The 19730-nt window shown below is 37.1% G+C and overlaps 1 protein-coding gene across 1 annotated transcript in view; it reads right to left on the reverse strand.

Annotated features, from left to right (window-relative positions):
- LOC131592088 (thyrotropin-releasing hormone-degrading ectoenzyme-like) overlaps nucleotides 1-19730 on the reverse strand; it is a 204070-nt gene that overhangs the window by 25589 nt on the left and 158751 nt on the right. The window contains exons 11-12 of the mRNA XM_058863365.1: nucleotides 15604-15737; nucleotides 15449-15504 (exon numbers count right to left, since the gene is read on the reverse strand). Coding sequence (XP_058719348.1) covers nucleotides 15449-15504; nucleotides 15604-15737 — 190 coding nt within the window. The remainder of the gene's footprint in view (nucleotides 1-15448; nucleotides 15505-15603; nucleotides 15738-19730) is intronic.

Genomic DNA, 19730 nt, shown 5'->3' on the forward strand with positions numbered 1-19730 from the left:
AATTTTGTCCCAAGACCTCCCCCTGCATGAGAAAAAGCGTAGGGGGGTACAGGACGGGTTCTGAAATAATAGCATTACACGTAAAATGCAATACAGACACAAGCATTTGAAAATTACTTTAAAAAACAAATAGAGAAGATGCCAAGCTTTAGCTTTTGCTTTCACTTTCTTTTTCAGAACAGCACTTTTTCTTAACTATCCAGACTGCAGAAACAAAGTGCAACCCTGTGGGTGTGAACTTTCCAGAAACACATTGTCTACTCTTCTCCCAATGCAGTTGTTTAAATCAAAAGGAGTTAACTATCTACCTAGAGAGGAGATAATGGTTCTCTTTTCATTAAACAGTTCAAATCAGCAATGTAGATTCCACACAGTTCAATTTAATAAGCTACAGTATGATATAAATTTATAGACTAGTTTTTCTCCTTTCATTGCAAATGTTCCTTTAATTTCCATCAATGTGGAAGAAATGCAAATATATAGCAAACAAATAAAATTACACACATTAGTACAGAAATTAACCATTGCATACATGTTAATATAAATTTTTATCTCTGCTGTAATAACATGTAAAAATTGCCTTGCTGCTTGAAATAGTTTGCTTCCTTGCAACGTGCATCACATCTTGCAAGCCTTCATTTTTTACACTCTCTATTGGAAGAATTACACTCTGTTCCCTTCATGTTCTCAGGAAAGAAGTGAGTTCATGTAACAGATTTCAAAAGTATCTATGCCACCCTCCAGTCTGCTTCATGTAATTTTTGTCCACATTTTATCAGCTTTGTATTCAACCTGGTTCTAGCACATACCCCAGTACTAAAAACAAGATCTCTTGGGGAGCCCACTGTGCCAACTGAGGAACAGAGCAGATATGAAATTAAAGTGGTAAAGCTTTTAGAGTAGGCAGTGGACAAAGTCCAATGCATCTGAAGACAGAATGTTACTCCATTTTATAGGTCTTGTTTGAGAGGCAGCAGAATATCATTGAGTTCTACGTCTTAATACTTCGTAAATAATTCTAAACCTAATTAATGGAGCCAGAAGCTTGCTGGACTGACTGCAGTTAAAAATCTTGGAGATAAAGTTAGCAAAGAGGTAAACTGCTTTAAGTTGCATATACGTAATTAGTTTCTAAAAGAATTTGTGATTATTTTTACTGATAATTTGATTGACATGAAAAAGTGTGGAGTTAGGAGCAAGAGGAATAACTCTAAGAAACATGCTGCTTAAGGAATAAACAGATTAATGTTTATTATAGCTGAACTAATGGACATTTAAGTTCATGTTTTGAACTTAAATCTATTTATATTAAGTGCAAAAAGGAAATCAACACTGCAAAACAGATTATTTCTTTTTAAGCTTAATTTCTCCATAAAGACACATAAGAAGCGAACTCAAGAGATCGATCTCTTATTCCTGGGCTCAGAGCTTCCTGGTGAGTTTCAAAATCATGATTCTTAGATGATGATACTCACTCATCCTGTTCACAACAGCTGTTGCTCTCATCACTCACTGCTTTTAACTTCCAAATTTATCAGACTATGCAATTATGCCTGTCTCACCCTGACTCTCACTTTTCCTATTGTTTCCCTAAGAGTATTGTGCAACTTACAAAAACAGGTTGTGGTAAAGTTAGATTTTTTTCCCTGTTTACTCCCGACCCTTATTCTCTTTCTGGGTATGACCCTAGAAGAGCTTATGTCCAGTATCATCAGAATCAGCCCCTCAACCACACATCAACCAATCCATCCGAAGAATTGGGATGGGGATGAAGGGAGATTCTTGGGGATAAAGGCAAATGAAGGATACTTGGGGCTGAAGGGAGATTCTTGTCATTATTATATAAGTGACAACAAATTCATCACTTCAGATCATGGTTTAGAGGAAAAGTGGTTATGGCTGCTACAATTAAACTCTTCTGTCAGCATGTGCTGGGTAGTAAAGATGCTAAGGTGAACCTCTGAGAGAACTTAAGCACAGACATATCTCAAATCCTCTTACACTGGCAGTTAAGACAGCAACTTTCCTGAAGAAAGCATAAATGCTTCAGGAACATTACCTTGGCAGAATTTTCTTAATATTTTACACTATTTTATTTCATGGATGCCCACAGAAAACCATGATACCTCTACCCTTGTACCCTACTTGCTAAGCCACGTTTATGAACTTTTTTACTCCAAATACACTGCCCTCCGAGACTATTTGGAATTAAATAGCTTCTGTAAGTACATTTACTGTATTCATATAATTATTAATTATATTAATTATTATATATTATGTAAGTACAATTTATTGTACTTATAAGTCAGTACATTTAATGTTTCACCTTTTTGCATAAGAAGTGGCATATAACATGCATGTTATAAATTATTAACTGTATACTATAGTTTTAATACCTTGAGTATTTTCATTCATGAAAAAAAAAAAGGAAATATTTTAGTAAGGGTAAGGCCAAACACTAAGGCTACTAATTTTTTACATTCATTGTTGAGAAAGTAGGATATAAGGAGAAACTCTTACCCTAAACCATAAAAGAGATAAACCATAAAATGTGTAAGAAGTCCTAAAATCCAGATCACAGATCTAGGACCTGTGTGAAGTTTCCCAGGAAGTAGCATGACTACCATGAGAAGCAGGTCAGCAGAAGACAGAACCTCAATAAAGCAGCATGATTGTGTGGTGAACTATATAACTATGACATTCTGCATCTTCACAAAACACAACTGGTTTCTTAACTTTTGTATTTTAGTAAAATCACACTCTTAGTTTACACTAAAAGCTTGTCCAGTGCTAAAAGTTACTTCCAAGACTCCTCTTTCCCAGGGAATTCTGCATTCAGCAAGATGCACTGGGCTCACTTGAACAGTGGCAAGCCAGACAAAGGGTACTGGCATGATTCTAGGATTCTCCTTCACTAGCCTGGAAGAACTAGGTTCAAAGATGGTAACATAGGACCTGGTCAGCAAAAGCATTTATGTAGTAGGACAATAACCAAAATGAGGAAAGAAGGCAGAACATAGAAGGAGTTTGTTCTGAGTATCTCTGTGAACTCTTGGGAAAACACGGATCCGTGGAAATGTTGAACAGAAATGTTTCACAATTATTATAACAATAATAAGAAAATTAAAAGCAGCAATCTTCTCATCAAAAGCAAGACTGTAAAATAATTTTCCCTGTCGTGTAATTGCCTAGAAATATTTACTCAAAGGTACTACAAAGTGTAAGTTAATACATACTCTACACGTGCAGCTTGACTTATTACTCTCTCTTTCAAGAAAGTCACTGGAAGGTCAGTGACAGAAATCCTTATTTTTCTTGTGTCTTTTTAGCCATCAATCATATTGTTATCCTTAAGTCCAGCAAAATTACTATCACATATTGCCTGTCAAAGTCCAAATGCATGAGAGTCAGGGCTAAGAGACAAAGTTCTTTTCTAGCCTAGCCATCTTGGAGAGAAATTGAAATATTGTCTGTCACTAGGGGAAGAACTGATTATGAGCTATACTGAAACCAGGTAACAAGCATAAACACCACCGAAATACTGTGATGTCCAATCTTATGCCTAGTCTGAAAGAGACACAGTTTTCTCTAGGTATGTCTCCAGCAGCCACCTGAGAATCTTAGCAAGCATGTATCTCCTCCTTAAAAAACTCTGCAGAGGAACCTGGGATAGTTTTGGCAAGTATTGTAACAGATAAAATAGTTAAATCAAACAGCGTTGATACATCAACAGTGGCTGAAAGCTTACTGATGTTCAGGTATAATATTTCTCAAGGGCAGGGTTAAAAAGTTTACAAATCTCATCTAGAGTATCTGCAATTAAAAGAGCCTTAAGAATCCATCTAGTGGCTCCCTACCCAAAGCAGATTCAAACCAGTGCCGTTCCTGACAGAAATTTGTTTTGTTTATATAGGCCTCTACCAAGGAACACTACTATTCCAGTACTGCTCTGCCAAGAGGAGATGAGAATATCATAGCTCTGATCTTTTGCCCTGTAAATATTCAGAGAAGAGTACCAACAGATCCACTTCATGATATATATCAGATGATCTGCTGTTTACATATCTTCAGTGTAAACTACAAAAAGCAGACATCCCTCTTTATAGTATTTCAGATTAGAGAGTTTTGATTCGACATCACGGGTCATACAGAAAGCAGCTTAGACTTAAAACAGCCCCTACAAGCCCTCTCTAAGCCAACTTTACCCATTATTAAGTTTTGAAACACATGACTACAAAAGCAAAATTTAACCAAAAAGATCACATTTGAGATGCTTCATTGCTTTATCAATTTTTATGTAAATCTCCTGACTGATCAGTTTACCACCACGTCAATCATTCTGTAGCCACCACTACACACGAGAGTATGTGTTAAGAAACACAGCACCCACATGAGTTTTGTCTTATTATCTATGTTCCTGATTTCACAGTTGCCTGCCAACTGAAGGGGAGAATGGGAGAACAGGAACATGGAGGGGCAAAAATATCTGGTTTAGTTATTAGATAAATTACTTCTAGACAAACATCCTGGTTCAGCAGGTTTTTCATGCCGAAGGAGACCGCTGACGAACTGTATTGAAAACGTGATCTATCATTTTTATAAAAGGACAGAGGTGGAAAAAGATTTTCCATTAGTTATATGTAAGTATTATGTGGTTTATGATATCATATAATATAGTATCATAAGCACCAATGCTTAGCAAGGTACTATCCTGCTTACACTGAAGAAGTTGCTAAAGTGGCCATTGCTACAAAGAGGCAATGAAAAGAAAAAGGAAGTACTGAACATGGTAATGAAATATCCCTCACAAAGCATTCCCAAAATAAACCTCATGGCAGTCAAAAAATAATCTTTAAATTACATGAGCTTTTAATGAATCAGATAAAAACAGAAGATCTAGATTATATTATGAAACAACAGTGTGTATTCAACTGCATTCTGACCTTGATTTGTTCTTTTCACTGAGCCACTGAACTTATGGACAGATCCCAGCACATTCATTTTCCCCTTAGGGACAAAGTACCAAATGGTAGTGTAATTGCCAAGGGAAAATTATTACTCTGTTCTGAATTATTTCTATCATAAATCCAGCAGCAGTCAAACAGATTCTGTCACAAAAACGACAGGGTTGCCGTACAGTGATGAGAGTCCCACATACAAGGGCACCATAAATCCTTTAGTCCCACCACCCAACAAAGACATTATAAGTCATGTGTTTAAATCAAAATTAGAAAATCCAAGCTGGCAGCAAACTGGTCTGCATTACAGAAACAATGGAAATGAGGTGATTTACTTGCTGCTGATTTAAAACTCACCCTGTTTCATCTGTTTCTTAGAAATGTGTAAAACATGACTAGCTTTTTGTCTGGGTAATTTTGAAGGGGTAAAACGCAGCTCTTCAGAACACAGATGTGCAACTCAGATTAGCATCAGCTCTGCTTCTGTGCATGTGCAATATATGAATAATTAGACTATACTCATTAACTCTTAGAGACAGTTTAAAGTTAGGATTCTTAATAACGGATTCATTCTTTTACCTTACCAGTCAAGTGTGTGGATTAGAATAAATCACAGAGAAACTTGGCACCAATGGACCTCCACATAAAACTATATCTGCTTTTTCATTTTTTCAGGACCTATCAAGGACTGGTGTCTCTACCGATGTATTCAGGATATTCTTTCCCAGAGTCCTTTAACAGCAATTCCTTGATAGCTGAGTAAAAACATATATGTTGAACCCTGACATGTCAAAAAAGCTTTAGGCAAGGTGTCCCATACAACTAGAAAATTAACTCTTGTAAAGTCACAGATTTCCCGCGCAACTACTGCAAGGCTAGAAGTCAACAATTAAAAACTTAGGATGACTAGCATCCATGTTAAACCACAGAAGCTACAGAAAGAATGCTTTATCATAGAAAACTAATGGACCATCTGTAAAAAAGGCCCTGTGATCTCTTTTATCAAAGAATAATTACCTCATCCTTCCCTCCCAGGATTGAACTGACTTTATATAAGGACCATGTAAGGATTTTATTTTTCTAAGATGCCAAAATGGCTTGATGGAGGCACTATGATCTGTACCAGCTATGGACTTCCATATAAACAGGAGAGGAATGCATATCTGCTCTTTGATGAATACAATAGCAAGTTTTGGCTTACAAGATCATTTTAAAAACTACATTTAGCATTCAATTAGCATTCAATCTCTCCAACATTGAAAGATTCAGATAGTAAGACAGTTTTAAGTGAAGCCCGCTTCTTATTATGTTTTCTCACATGCAGAATATTTAAGGACTCTTCAAGTGACATTCAACTCCACACAAGAGCATTTGAAGCATCCTACAAAGAATGGTTTGAATTCAATGTAATTATGTGGCTTAAATTATCTAGCACAGTTTTAGAGTTGCCACACAGGCAAAGACTAATATTAATTTGAATTACTCACCTCTGCTGAAAGCAGAAGAAAACCCCAAATCTAAACCCCTCTATGCTTGTTAAAAAAACTCCTTCAAACTGTAGTTCACAATCTCTCCCTTCCTCTTCTTCCCCAAATGAAAGAAAAATTATTTAAAAAGGAGTAATACAAGAAGAAAAGGAATAATCTCAATGCTAAAAATTAAGGCTATGCAGTAAGGTATGTCATTTTTTTCATCATCATGAAACCATGATTTTTGAGAAGTATGTAATTCACAGAGTTAAATTAAGTACAGAAATTTGAATGTATTTCAGGAGCTAATAGACATCAATTTCAGAAGATTCAATTACTATAAGTGTTATTTATTTTCTTTCTTGGTGATTTTTGTTGGGAAGGGTAGAATGAAACAGCATTTCTATTCATTAAGTTGTCAACAGGTGATGGTATCTATGAGAGCATGTTTGAGCAGAATTAAAATTGAGTTAGTTTATTATTATGCACAATACTTTTTCATCATTCCCTGTTTGCCTGGTCTAATGTTTATAATTTGCATATCAGTCAGCCAAGTGAAATATGTGTTTAAAAGCTAGAAACTTCATACAGATAGCACAAAGTTCAAAACACACACACACAATCCAAATTATGTTTGCCAGAGTATCTACAGAACTGGATATTCCTTTTCTAAAGACAATTCCCAATAAACATATTTATAATAAAAAGATTCTCTGAAATTCTCTTAAACCCTCACCTATTCTCTTATCTCTATTTTGCAGAAAGGAGGAAGACAGAAACAATTTAAATGATTTTACTAAGATCACCTAGGAAGGCTACAACAGAAACAGCATCCCAGGTTTCTTCAGTCCCTCTGCCTTAGTCATAACACAGTCCTTCCTGTCATTTATTGCTTGATTCCTGGGTAGAGGAAAACACACTTCTAGCCAGACAGGAAGTAGCTAATCTATTACAACATTCCAGCAGACAGAACATACATGGACAAAGACCAGACCTCCTCTAGACAACAATCCTGGTCAACAGCAATCAAATAATCTCAAAAATTACATCATTTCTGAGAAGCAATGGTCAAAACAGCAGGCAAAGCAGTGAGCAGCCTGTGATAGCAGACTTCTTGCTTTATGTTAATGAGGCAGCCTTTTACAACTAGAAAAGTTGGTTTATGCCTTCATTTGTATACCCTCTGCTAATGCTATAGGAAAGTCAAGGTGTTTAGATCAGCGACTTTAGATCAGCTTCTCCGAGTGGCTTGTTTTTTCTACCTTAACCAATGTAGCAGTGTTGAGGTGCCTCAAGGAGGCAAAGATTTAGTTTGAGATAAGCATTGTTAAAGTGGAGGCAGGACTGTAAGGTGTGAATTTTGACCTTTCAGTTTCGGGGATGGGCCATGTGAGGCCTGGATGAAGTTGTCCCACCCCAGACCCCTCGTGGGGGGCGGCCCAGGAGTTCTGATTGGGTTTGAGCCCCTGGGGTTTCTACCTTGTGTTCCTAGTGGTCTCTGACCCTGAACTCAACCCTGGTTCTGTCCCTCAAAACCCATCACCCTGCCTTTGTTCAGCGCTCTCTGCCTCTGAATCTGAGTTTGTTCCCATGCTGGATAAATGTTTTCATGAGCAGAAGCCCATCTTGTTGGTGTCCCATCCTGGTTCCTGGTAACTGTAGCTTCTCTGGACATGATCCTGCAGTTGTGGAACGCGACATAGGAGAAGGATCTTTTGCTCTCCATACTAGTCCTGTCAGACCCACAGAAAGGAAAGTAATCAGGTTCTGGGGTAAGGGGTCAAAAAAAGCTGCTTGTTTTGAGAGGACAGTTGCAGGCAGAGATTAGGGCTGATCAGGCAGCTGTGGGAAAGAAAAAGGGCTATGTAAATGAGATTAGGCCCCAGGGAATGGATGTATGCTTGCTATGACAGGATAGGCCCCCAAAGAATTCCACAGGTTTTAAGGCTGTACAAAGACTCTCCCCTGCTCCCAGTACACATTCCTCAAGCCATATTTGCAGCTCTTAGCTCTGTTTCCAGTACTTGAGGTTGCAAAGAAGCCTTCAGCAAGCACCACTCATGAATTCCTCTTCTTGTTTAACCTCAAACTCAAGTATTTTTTGAAGCATAATTCAGACCTAGTTCAATTAATGCTCCCAAAACAAATTTCAGAGATTGTTCTCTTCCCCTCTCATTACACAGCAGCCCCTGGCAGCTGCACTGCAGCAGATACATCCATACCAAGCTGACTTCAGAGACCAGCTTGAACTCTGAGACAAAGACCATGTGGTAAAAATACAATGAGTTAACAAGTATTAGCTAAAACTAACTCTGTCACTCCCTTGAAACCAGTCAGGTCTTCCTGACAGTTTATTCTTGGTTTGGCTAAGAACAGAGTTAATGGAGTTTACAGGATAAAACAATTACTGCTATAATTAGTCAGAAGTACCAGAAATAATTTAGGAAATTTTTGCTGGGATGTGACTAGACCAAGACCCTCTCTCTGCACTAAACACTTTGCAGTCAGATCTTGTCAATCAAACAGGGTTGGTTTTTAGTACATGCTGAAGAGTCTTCAACTTCTTCCCCGACTCTCAGCAGATATTTCTATCTTTCAAGATGCTGTCACAGCACCAACACTTCCCTGCAATGTGCTGTATGATTTGCTTTACTGCCTTAGGTATGCAACAAGATCAGCTACACAAGTGATACACGCTAGAGAAGCAGAATTTACTTTTAATGTGCTTAGTTGCAGGAATTGCTTTGATTCCGCTTGTTATGAACACATACAAATGTTAGCTGAAATTCATTATCTCCACATAAAGCAGATACCAATGCCGTGATATGTCACAGAACATAGAGACTGACATGCAGCATATGGAATGAATGATGGCTACCTCAAAATAATTGTAACTTTCCATTTTCTCTAAAAAAGGCACAGCTACTTTGGCCCATTGAGAGAGTATTTATGTCAAAAGAAACCAAACAACTTCTCTAGGAAACCATATCTAAATCAATTGCTAGTGAACCATAACCAAAATTTGCCTGACAGTGAATAGAAGCTACTATGGCATCTGCTAAAATAATTCAGATGAGGCCTCATTTATTAAAACAGTAAATCTATACCACTATTAATCAAGCGTGATACAAAGTATTGATCTAATACTCACTCCTTTAGCTGGTACTCAGAGGCACTAATTAAGGGAGCTGCATAACACATCTCGTTTTTCTCTGAGCTGAACTATTAGAAAATGCAATCAGGAGTAAAGATAAAGGCTACAATAAAACTGCAGTATACTAATTTAAATGGACCCTATATGACTCTTTCTGAATAGCCCAACAAAACAAACTCAACAAGCCTGAATGTGGCTGTTGAAATTTTGAAGCATTTTGAAGTACATTAATTGCACTGAGAATTTCTGTCTTTGTCACCTATTTATTATCCAGACCCAGCATTTCACATGGGCCCTCAAATGCCTTGACTTCTCCCAACATTACACTAAACAGGACCTGAAGTAACACAAACAAATGTAACATGGAACCAGCTAGCCCACATATGTTGGAAGTCTTCAAATGTTGCAAGAAATGAAATCAATTTCTGTGAAGGGAGACAGCAATGATCATTCCAGCTCCATAGTTTAGTTTTGGTTTGCATGTATTTCCACCAGAAATTTAAAGAAAGCTTTTTCCCATTTCAGCAGCAATAATTCTGGATTTTATATGGAAGCAGATGAACTATAGGCTTAGTTATGAGACAACTTTCAGTTTCCAGATATAAGAACAGCTAATCATTTTGTGGGATGGTGCTGCCTCAGGTAGCTGAATGGATGAAATGTTTTTTGCCTCAGTGTCAAGACTCCACAGCCAGGAATTAATTTTTTCAGAAACAGTAAAATAGCGGGTTCTAAATACATGATTTTCCAGATCCAAAAAGCAATACTTGATTAAGGAAGACTTACTTTTAAAATTAATTTCTCTCTACAAGTTGGTGAGAAAGTAACCTGGAGTCAGCATTAGCTTACTTCAGTATTTTACTTCTGGAATCAATCTTGGAGTCAAATGTACCAGCTGTTAAAGATAAATTTGTGGCAAGGGAGATAACTTGGATTTATATATTGAAAAGTAGGTTGGTACTGCCTTTTCCCTTGACCTCAGACTTGGTTTTATAGAGTCAGCAGAACTCACAGCTTAGAAAGAAAAAAAACACAAAGAATTGTTTAACAGCAGGAAAACAATCATCATAACTCATCATATATCCATTTGCACCAGGATCCTGGTTTTGGTCTGGTGTAGGAAATTCTGATAGAGAGGAACACTTAGAAGGCCATCTACAACACTTAGTTCACAGAAAATTTTGACAGCACATTTTTTTCTTGTTGCTCATTTCTGATACAGCTCTCCATATTTGTGAAGCCTACAGAAACAAGCTTCATTTGAAGAGATTAGGGGCTCAATCTGCCCCTAATCTGTGCGTGGAAATGGACAGCACTCCAACACAGTCATCCATCCATGGAGCCTAAGAACAATTACCAACGACACTGCTTCATGCTTTTTCATTTGGTGCTTACAGAGCTGGACACAACAATAGCTATTTTAGATGACAGTAAAAGAGATATTCACAGTCACATCTGAGTCAGTACTGATTAACATTAAAGACAAACCAGACCTATTTCTTTCACATAACACTAGACTAGGTCAACCAGTTTAATGAGGGAAATCTTTTATGAAGATTTAGAGCTCATCAAGGAAGAACCAGGGGTGACACAACACTTCTAACATTAAGTGAGCAATTTATCTTATGTGGTTAAGTGGTTTTGAGAGGTCAGGTGCATGTTTCTCTCCATTAACTGTCAGTACACTACAAGGTGAGAATGTCAGATTTACAGGTCTACTTTTGGGATGCCTAAAGAAAATTGGGAAGCATCCCAACTCACATAGTCACTAATTGACCCCTTACCCTAAGGAAAGAGAAAGATGTGAGAAGTTACTTTACAACATTACTGACATTCTTACGAAACAGTTCGACCTTTGTTATTTATTGTGACACTGCTTATTGGAGCTACCTGATTTTCCCTCTGCTACATTTAAGCTTAGAAGAGAACCACAGTTCTGTTTGTCTTCTTGTGGCTTCTGGGCTTTCTCGGTCAATGTTTTCTAGTATCATTTACAAGAATCAATGTATTTTTTAATTCTACTGAAACTTTGTACAAACAAAAAGCTGAAGAATCTTCAAGAAGGGAGAATGGAATGTCAAGGTGCTGTTCTTGCTCAAGAATATGGGACATGAATTGCCATAAGCTATGTTCTGCCAAGGCAACAGCTTTTCAGATCTTAAGGGTATGTGCATGCACTACAACCAACAATTAGGCTTAAAAATCTGAAAAATAAACATGTTGTAACTTTCTTTTGTTGTTATTATTCCACTTAACTCTCCCTGATGAATGTCACATAAACCAAAATACAGCAAGAAGGAAGACGAAGGAATGTATTTCCATATAAAATGGTGAAAAACCCCAAGAAATTAAAAGCTATAGAGCTTAAAATATTCCTTGGTAGTATCAATTAATTTATGTTGTTTATTTTCAAGAAATCACTATGCTGGACAGTAAAAGGATAATGAACATCTCAGAGGAATGAAATCAAAAACACTTTTAAAAATATAAAATGTGCCATTCCAAAACAATTTATATTTAATTTCTTTCATTTTTCTCTAGATGTAAATATTACTAAATTTTACTAAAGAGAAGAGCAGTACTTGTTCCAGAAATAAAATCAATTAGCAGTACAACAACACTAATTCATTATTACAAGTGTAAATTAATCATATCAGGACAGACAATACTATAATAGTGGAAAAAAATTGAGCCAAAACCTTTTGGTATTACCTGTATCAAGTTCAAGTGTGCACTAGGAAGGACTTCAGAAGTTTCTAAGAAGGGGGGGGGGTATTTTGAAGAAATACAGTCTTCACAGTACAGTAAAATGAACTGTTTACATTAGAATTAGCTTTTGAAAGAACCAGCATGAATTTAAGAAATTGTTTTAATTTTTGCATTATTTTAGCACTAAAAATAATAGCTAAGGATTAGAATTAAAGTATGTATTCCACGGTTCTCTTCCCTCTCTCAAAACATGCATGTTTATAGTTGTAGACAAGAAGAAAACACATCATTGCAACTAGGGACCAAAACTGAAGACTGAATTACTGTTAAAAACAGCCAGTCTTCTCAGAAATCAGATTTGAACTACCAATTACTACTTCTATGTCTGGTCAATAAGGTTCCTCGCCCTCTCTCACGTCACAGACAGAGACAAGTGTACGCATTTAATCTCCCCATCACGTAATGTCATATGGGCAGGGAGAAATACTGTGCATCGGACACAAGACTGAACTAGCACAGCACCCATGACATCCAACTATGGTACTGCTCCAAAATAAAGTGGGGCAACTTTCTGCACTGTACCTTGCAGCCAAGGGAGGGAAAGCTAAGCTGCTTTTAGGCTGACAGTGGCCTTTTGAACAGTGACCTTTCCAGAAAACTGAAAGTCTGTGTTATTCTGATAGCCCTCAGAACTTGTTTAAGGAACACTGCTGTGTCGCATCAAAGCACCAGACACAGCAGGAGAAGCTGCACCACACTGCAGCATCAGGGTTCAATTCCCATTACCTGTCCCACCAAAAGCTTCTCCAACTGCTTTCGTATTCCACGAAGTTCTGATGCTTTGACATCAAGACAAGCCCTCAACATACTGCTAAGAATCTCTTAATGCCTTCTTAGTCCTATTTATCACAAAGTAACATAGTAAGTATTATGCCTATTCCTGGTCTCTTTTTCTGTCTGGGAGAAGGGGAATGAAAATAAAAAATACCAAGCTTTTCCTAAAAAGTTACCATATTGTCAGCCAGTCAATCAGAATAACTTCAGCATCACTATAATTGTTTGGGTTGTTTGTTTTTTTTTAATAGGAAGATGATAAACTGATACCGTAACAAAGATTAACAAGAAGTATACCCTGCATGGCAAGTTTAGCCAGGTCCACATATCTTATTGCTACTCTTGAACTACAAACCATGAATCTACTGTTTGCAAACAGATCCTTCTTCCAATCAGACTGGCTTATGAGGCACACACTCAAGGTAACACTACTGACAGGACTCTGGAAACAGGAGTCTAGCTACATATCCCTATTGGAAAAATATTTCCTCTTGAGTTATATCCATGTATGCACATGTGTCTAGACATGTATTTATAGCTCCACTACTTTTTCTTCACAGTGCATGAAGACCAAATGCAGCAGCAGTCTGCAGACCATCATTAACAAAACAAAGTTTTTATAATGTGAAACCTTGTGAGGGCTCTCGTGTAGTTACCCCTGAGAAAGGTGCCGGATCTAGTATCCCCAAGTATCCCCATAAAAGTACTTCAGAAAATTAGTGGGGAATGCATTACTCATCCAATCTTTTGAGTGGTTTTTAGGTAGAGAAAACTTGGCCAGACAATGCAAGTTGGGTCTTTAATCAAGACTTCACCTTAATACGCTACGAACAAGACATCCTAGAGCACTGGCTCAATACTGACTCAGAAGAAAAACACTCGACAAAAACTGGCTTAAGAAGCAGCATTTTTCAGGATCTAGACTTTCAGGGAAGTCTAGCTACATCGGACTGCATTCAGTGCATGGAAAAAGGTGACATACTGGCTCTCTGGAACTGCACACTGAGGTGTCAAAATCAAATAAAATTGGAACAGATTATGACTTTACTCAACATTTGGTGGTTCTTCTAATAGTGTAGTTATTTCAGAATACTCTGCAGTATTCTTCTAGACAGAGAGTAGACAAATCATGATCATCTGAAGTCTGATGTAATGATGTATTTCTAGTTCTTTACTGTTACCAGTGGGAAGAAGTCACAAAGCAAGAATGAAGGGCAGCGCCAAAAGCAAATGGATACACCTCTCCCCATGATACCTCCTTCCCTACTACATCTCTGGACTGTTAAGTAGGGGCTAAACACTACTTTATGTCAGCAGCAGGAACAGAGTGGTAGGGCACACAACTGTGTTTTACTGCAGTGATGCTAGAACATCACTGAGCTGCGACACTGTCACTGAAGCCCAAACACCTCCAGTGACCATTTTTAGTTAAATGTAAAGACAGTAGCATCAAGAATCCTTTTCATGCTACCTTTGACATGACAGTGCAAGTAAAATCACATTATTTGCAATTTTGCAATTAAATCTGTAATTATGCAGTTAAAAACCTATACTAATGCTGTGTTCCCAGGTACCTCAAAATCAAAAAGTTACAAATATTCCACTATTTTCCTCTTATTTTACACTTTCACTATCAACATACTGGATTTCAAAATGGGGACCAATCCATTGCCTCCATTTATAAAGAAGGCTCTACCTAACCAGCACTATATGTGTTAATTATTAACTCTCATTGTAATAAAACAGAAAATGTTGCATAAGTTCCAGAAATGTTCAATGGAACTGCTTTTCCATTATGTTTGAAAAGCACTACAGAGAAAAAAAAAAAAGTCTGTTCTAGCAGATTGTAAGAAAAGATACTGGAAAAATCATCTAACAGTACAAGTTAGGACAAAATAATTACTGAAGCTTGAAGGTGCCTTCCATCTCAAATTAAATACAGCAGAAGGATCAGTGGTAAAAGAAAGGAGAGGTGGGACAACTGGGAGAAATGGAAGAGAAAGCCCTCATTCATTAGAGAAAGAGGAAAGAGATTATTTATCTGCAAAGTGTTAAATTGAACTTGCTGCAAAATTGATCAAATCTCTTCAGACTCGGAAATACCCTACGGCAATTATTGATCAAGAGCAGTGAATGCGCTTCAGACCATGTTTATGTGCGATACAAAAAAAAAATAAATATTTTTTTTTAAAAAAGCAGGGGAGGGGAATTAAAGTGTGTTTAACACACACTTAACTTTGAAACACACTCTACTGCTGAGTTAGTGGTTGCATGAGTTATTGCAACAATGTGCATGAGGATAGATGATCTTCAGGAAAACATACCTGGCTAGATTGAATGCATCATCAATCAAGCCTGCTCGATTACTGACAGAGATAACCTGTGAGGAGGAAGCACAAAAATTGAACCATTTAGATTTAAGGTGATGAAATAGTGAAGGTTCATCTATGAAAGCACATTTTAGGGATGACAAGATTACCTCATGGTTCCTTGTTAGCTGATTAATTAGTAGCCTCCAATTCCTAATATCGTAATTAACTCTAAAGTAGCCAGTCTGGTTTATGTTCCCCAGCAACCAACTTGCGTCTTCCAAAGCAGGAATTCTGTGGTGTTCTGGAAAAAAAGAAGAAGGGAAGGGGTATTGGTTTTAAAACATTCTAAAGATACATCTGTTACATTTTCTCCTTCTTTAAATATACATGAAGACAGTAAAATTAACTGAAAGACTAACAAAAATACTGTGTTTGATTAATAATTTCCTTTATCTGTAGACAAATATATCTGTATCTGATGTAGAGAAATGCCAACTGACATTCCCATAGGGTCCTTTTACCCACAGAGGACTTCAATTGTGCTTTTTCTTTCCTGGCAAATATTTTTTTATGAGCAGTACCCACTTTAAGTCTGGTACTCTTATTCTGGCCATGCTTAAATAGTTTCCTACAATTGTAACTCAAAAAATTCAATGAATGTGCTATAGAGGGAGGAGTAAACCTGTGATTAAAAAAATTGATTCTTAAGTGTTTCTGCATGTATTTGATTAAGTTTTTACACTGGATTTTAAATTAAAGTACTTCCAGTTGTACAGCTTCTAGCTACTAAGCACTGAGAACCTCCTCTTTAGAGCTAGACCAATTAACCTTATACCACCTAACCTGTTCTCTATCTTTCCCCTTGTTTTAAGTAATCAGTTGAGGGCTGAAAGTCTACATTTATTCCTGTTTTTTGTGCAGTTAGGCACTCCACAACTATTTGCAGGAATAGGGATTTCAAAATTTCAACAACACGAATGCCCTGAACTCACAACGTGTACTTCTTTTTCATCATGCCACAAAGCATCAGGCTTCAATACCTCTGGAAGAAGTGTTCGAACTAGTAAATTACTTTGACAAAACTAACCATGAATGAGAACTCACTAGAAATTCAGAAACACTTTTTTCAACCAATAAAACTAGTTTGTACACTGTTGAAGGAATAGTTTACTCGTTCATTTTTAAAAATAAAAAAGAAATACATAAATTTTGTTCTAAATGTAATTCCATTATGGAATTGTTTGGTGTGAGGTAACAAATGGGAAAAAAGTTAGCAGTATGGTTTTTACAGTTCACACATACTCTCTAGTACATAGGCTTACTACAGAAATTGATTTGTTTCAGTCTTTCTTATAAAAAAAGTAATTTCTGAGGAAATAATAGTTAACTAGGGCTACAGATAAAAGTTGTGCTTCTCCCTTGACTAACAACAAACCCACAAAAAACTACTATTTTAAGGTGCAGTACGTACAAAGATCAGCAAGACCTGGATCTTAAAAACACATCATTCCATGTTTGATTTCATGGACCTGCATTATGCACATAGATTCAGATAAAAAACTGCAGGATTAATAGAAAGTCCTCTTTTCTCCTAGGTAGCTCTGAAAAATTAAAATCATAAAAAGTACACTTGTTAAAAATATTAAGCCCAGAATAATTCAGTTGTTGCCTATTCAATTCAACTGTTATTGCTCTTTTATCTGTGGTAAAGCACCAAGCAGACACGCTCTTTAGGATCCAACATATCCTGCAGAAATAGGACTGAGAAAATCTGAATTGAGTCCTACAACTCTGTGGAATTCCCAGGTGTTCGTACTATCCAAGCACCTAAGCTGCTTTTGCCATACAATCTGATTTGGAACAAGGCTCTAACACTTGTGTGTCCTTTCTTCCACAAGGGGCTGTACAGATCAGTCCTAAGCAAACTCTTAGACTTGATCCTCTGTTTAAATCCTTTTTTCATTGGTTCCAAGTCAGAACCAGCCCGTTGCTGCATCCTATTCTATTCAAGAAGACTTGAATCCTGTTCCTTTGTAACATTATACCACCTTAATGCAGTACAGCTTTCTGCCCATGCTCCTTGGTTGCAAACTAACCTTTAAATGCCACCAGTCCTGGAAGCAGCTACTTGTAACTGGTTAACCTTTGCACCTCTACAATGCTACCTAAAATCACACCAAATAGGCTATCAGCACACATTAAACAGTATCTGGGTAAATAAAAGCATTAAATGGAAATTTTCAATATCATATTTAATTTAAAAATACATAAACCTTTTCTTCTTTGAGCATTTGTATTACATTTTCACCTCCAAAGTGAGGAAATTACTTATGCTTCAACAGTGATACAGAATGATACTTGCCAGTCAAATATGACAAATTCAGAATAAGCTATTTCACTTGCAAACAGCTGTGCAACACCCCTCTATACATATCACTATAAAGGAGGAGAGTATCTTTTCAAAGCATGATTGCATTATTACTGTTTCGGCCAGTTTAAATACAACTATAACCTCTTGCTATTGTTTTTCAATAAGACCACTCATGTATTGACATTCTCCTGAAATAAAGGACAGAAATCTTTCACACCTTCCCAACTCCCAACACATAAAGAGGTGGCTATTTTAAGGGACTGCCTGATACATGTGCTTTGTATAGTTCTATATAATTTAGTAGAATTTGATATTCATGTCAGTCAGTTTTCATGCTCTCCTATGAAAGAAATTATTTCTTTTGGCAATTACAGGCACTAAACATTTCTATACACCTGGGTAATGTTTCCACTTACCATGAACACATTTATTAGTTTCCTATTAAAAGTATTATAGTGAGCAAAAAGCTAGCAACTCAGTGTTATACCCTATATTAAACAATTCGTAACTCTCTAAACAACAACAAATATTTCATTTGGAATGAAATCCATCTTTGAAGGTTTTAGTTCACCTCTCAAAAGCTGATTTAAAATATATATCCTGTTGTATTTGAGATTGAAGGAATTTTTTTTTTAAATCTTCTTCCATCAGAAAGGAAGAAGATTGTTTGTTTTTCCAGGGTCACGTTTTGTCTGGATGCCTCAAAAAATAACACTGCTCTAAAATTTCTAGTTTTGCCAAATGCATATAGGAAGCATTTAGGAGGAAATGGTTAAACTTCATGACATTTGTTTTGAAGTAAAAAATCAGTTAGGGTCTGTTTCCCAGTTTGTCTGCTCTCAAAGTGTGAGACAGTCCCTCCAGCTGGTGCATGTGGCTTGAAGTTCTGAGCTCTCCCAGCAACTTCAATTCCAGCAAAACCAGCATGTGAGGCAAGTCTGGGAGAAGGGCACCCTTCTGCAAGAAAATACTGCCAAAAGCATGGACCAAACACAGTACCAGTACCATTTCAAATCTTCGGACTCATAGGTGCTAAAATTTTAACTCTTCACTTTATACAACCCCTAAGAAATTCATACTAAGAAATTGGTTTATGCTAGTAGAATCACTACTGGGGGAATTTACTTCATTTTTCTGCAAAAATAACTGCACAAGTGTAGCACAATTTCTTGACAACAACAGCAAGCAAAATTTTTCTGGCAAAAAAGTGTTCCTTGAGGAATTTCACAATAATTTATACTGGCTTTAACTAAATTCTGAAAATCTTCTTGCAAGAATTTTTCATACAGGGAGAAGGCAAACCAGAGAAAAAAGTTTTATCTCACCATGTTGCCATAGCTCCATGCTGAAAGTAAATATTTTGGCATAGAGATTAGCACAATAAATGGAGCACATCAGGAAATATGATCACATTCCATCTCACATAACTCCTTCTTCAGATTACCCTTCCATCCATTAATAGTCCTATATTATGGAACTGCTAATGTCTAAGGTGATACACAATGTAAGCAGCAGTCTTCTGCTAGGAACTTCACTCAGCTCTTAGAATAAGGGGAATGATTCTGACTCACTCTGTCAAAATGACACAGGATTCCAAGTCCTGTATCCCTGGTCCTCACTATGGCTGGCTGAAGCTCAAAGCAGGACCTGTACATTGATGTTTCTTCACAGTGCTTCCCTTCTTCCTACTTTTGAAAGATTAAAGAGTGGAGTCTGGAAGCAACACAGGTAAAGCTCAGCAGCTGAGTTTCAGAAAAGAAAAGAAAGGGTATTTTTCTAAAGCTGCAACTAATGCCCTGCTCCCCAGCGGGCAGCCAGCAAACCCCAGCTCAGAAGCATCTGTCTTCTACAAAACACTTCCTGGAGGAGAATCTGACCGTTGAGTGGTTTAAAGTAGAGATTATCTAATAGGAGGTGGCAGAG

Source organism: Poecile atricapillus, chromosome W (assembly GCF_030490865.1).
Source record: "Poecile atricapillus isolate bPoeAtr1 chromosome W, bPoeAtr1.hap1, whole genome shotgun sequence".
Lineage (NCBI taxonomy): Eukaryota > Metazoa > Chordata > Aves > Passeriformes > Paridae > Poecile > Poecile atricapillus.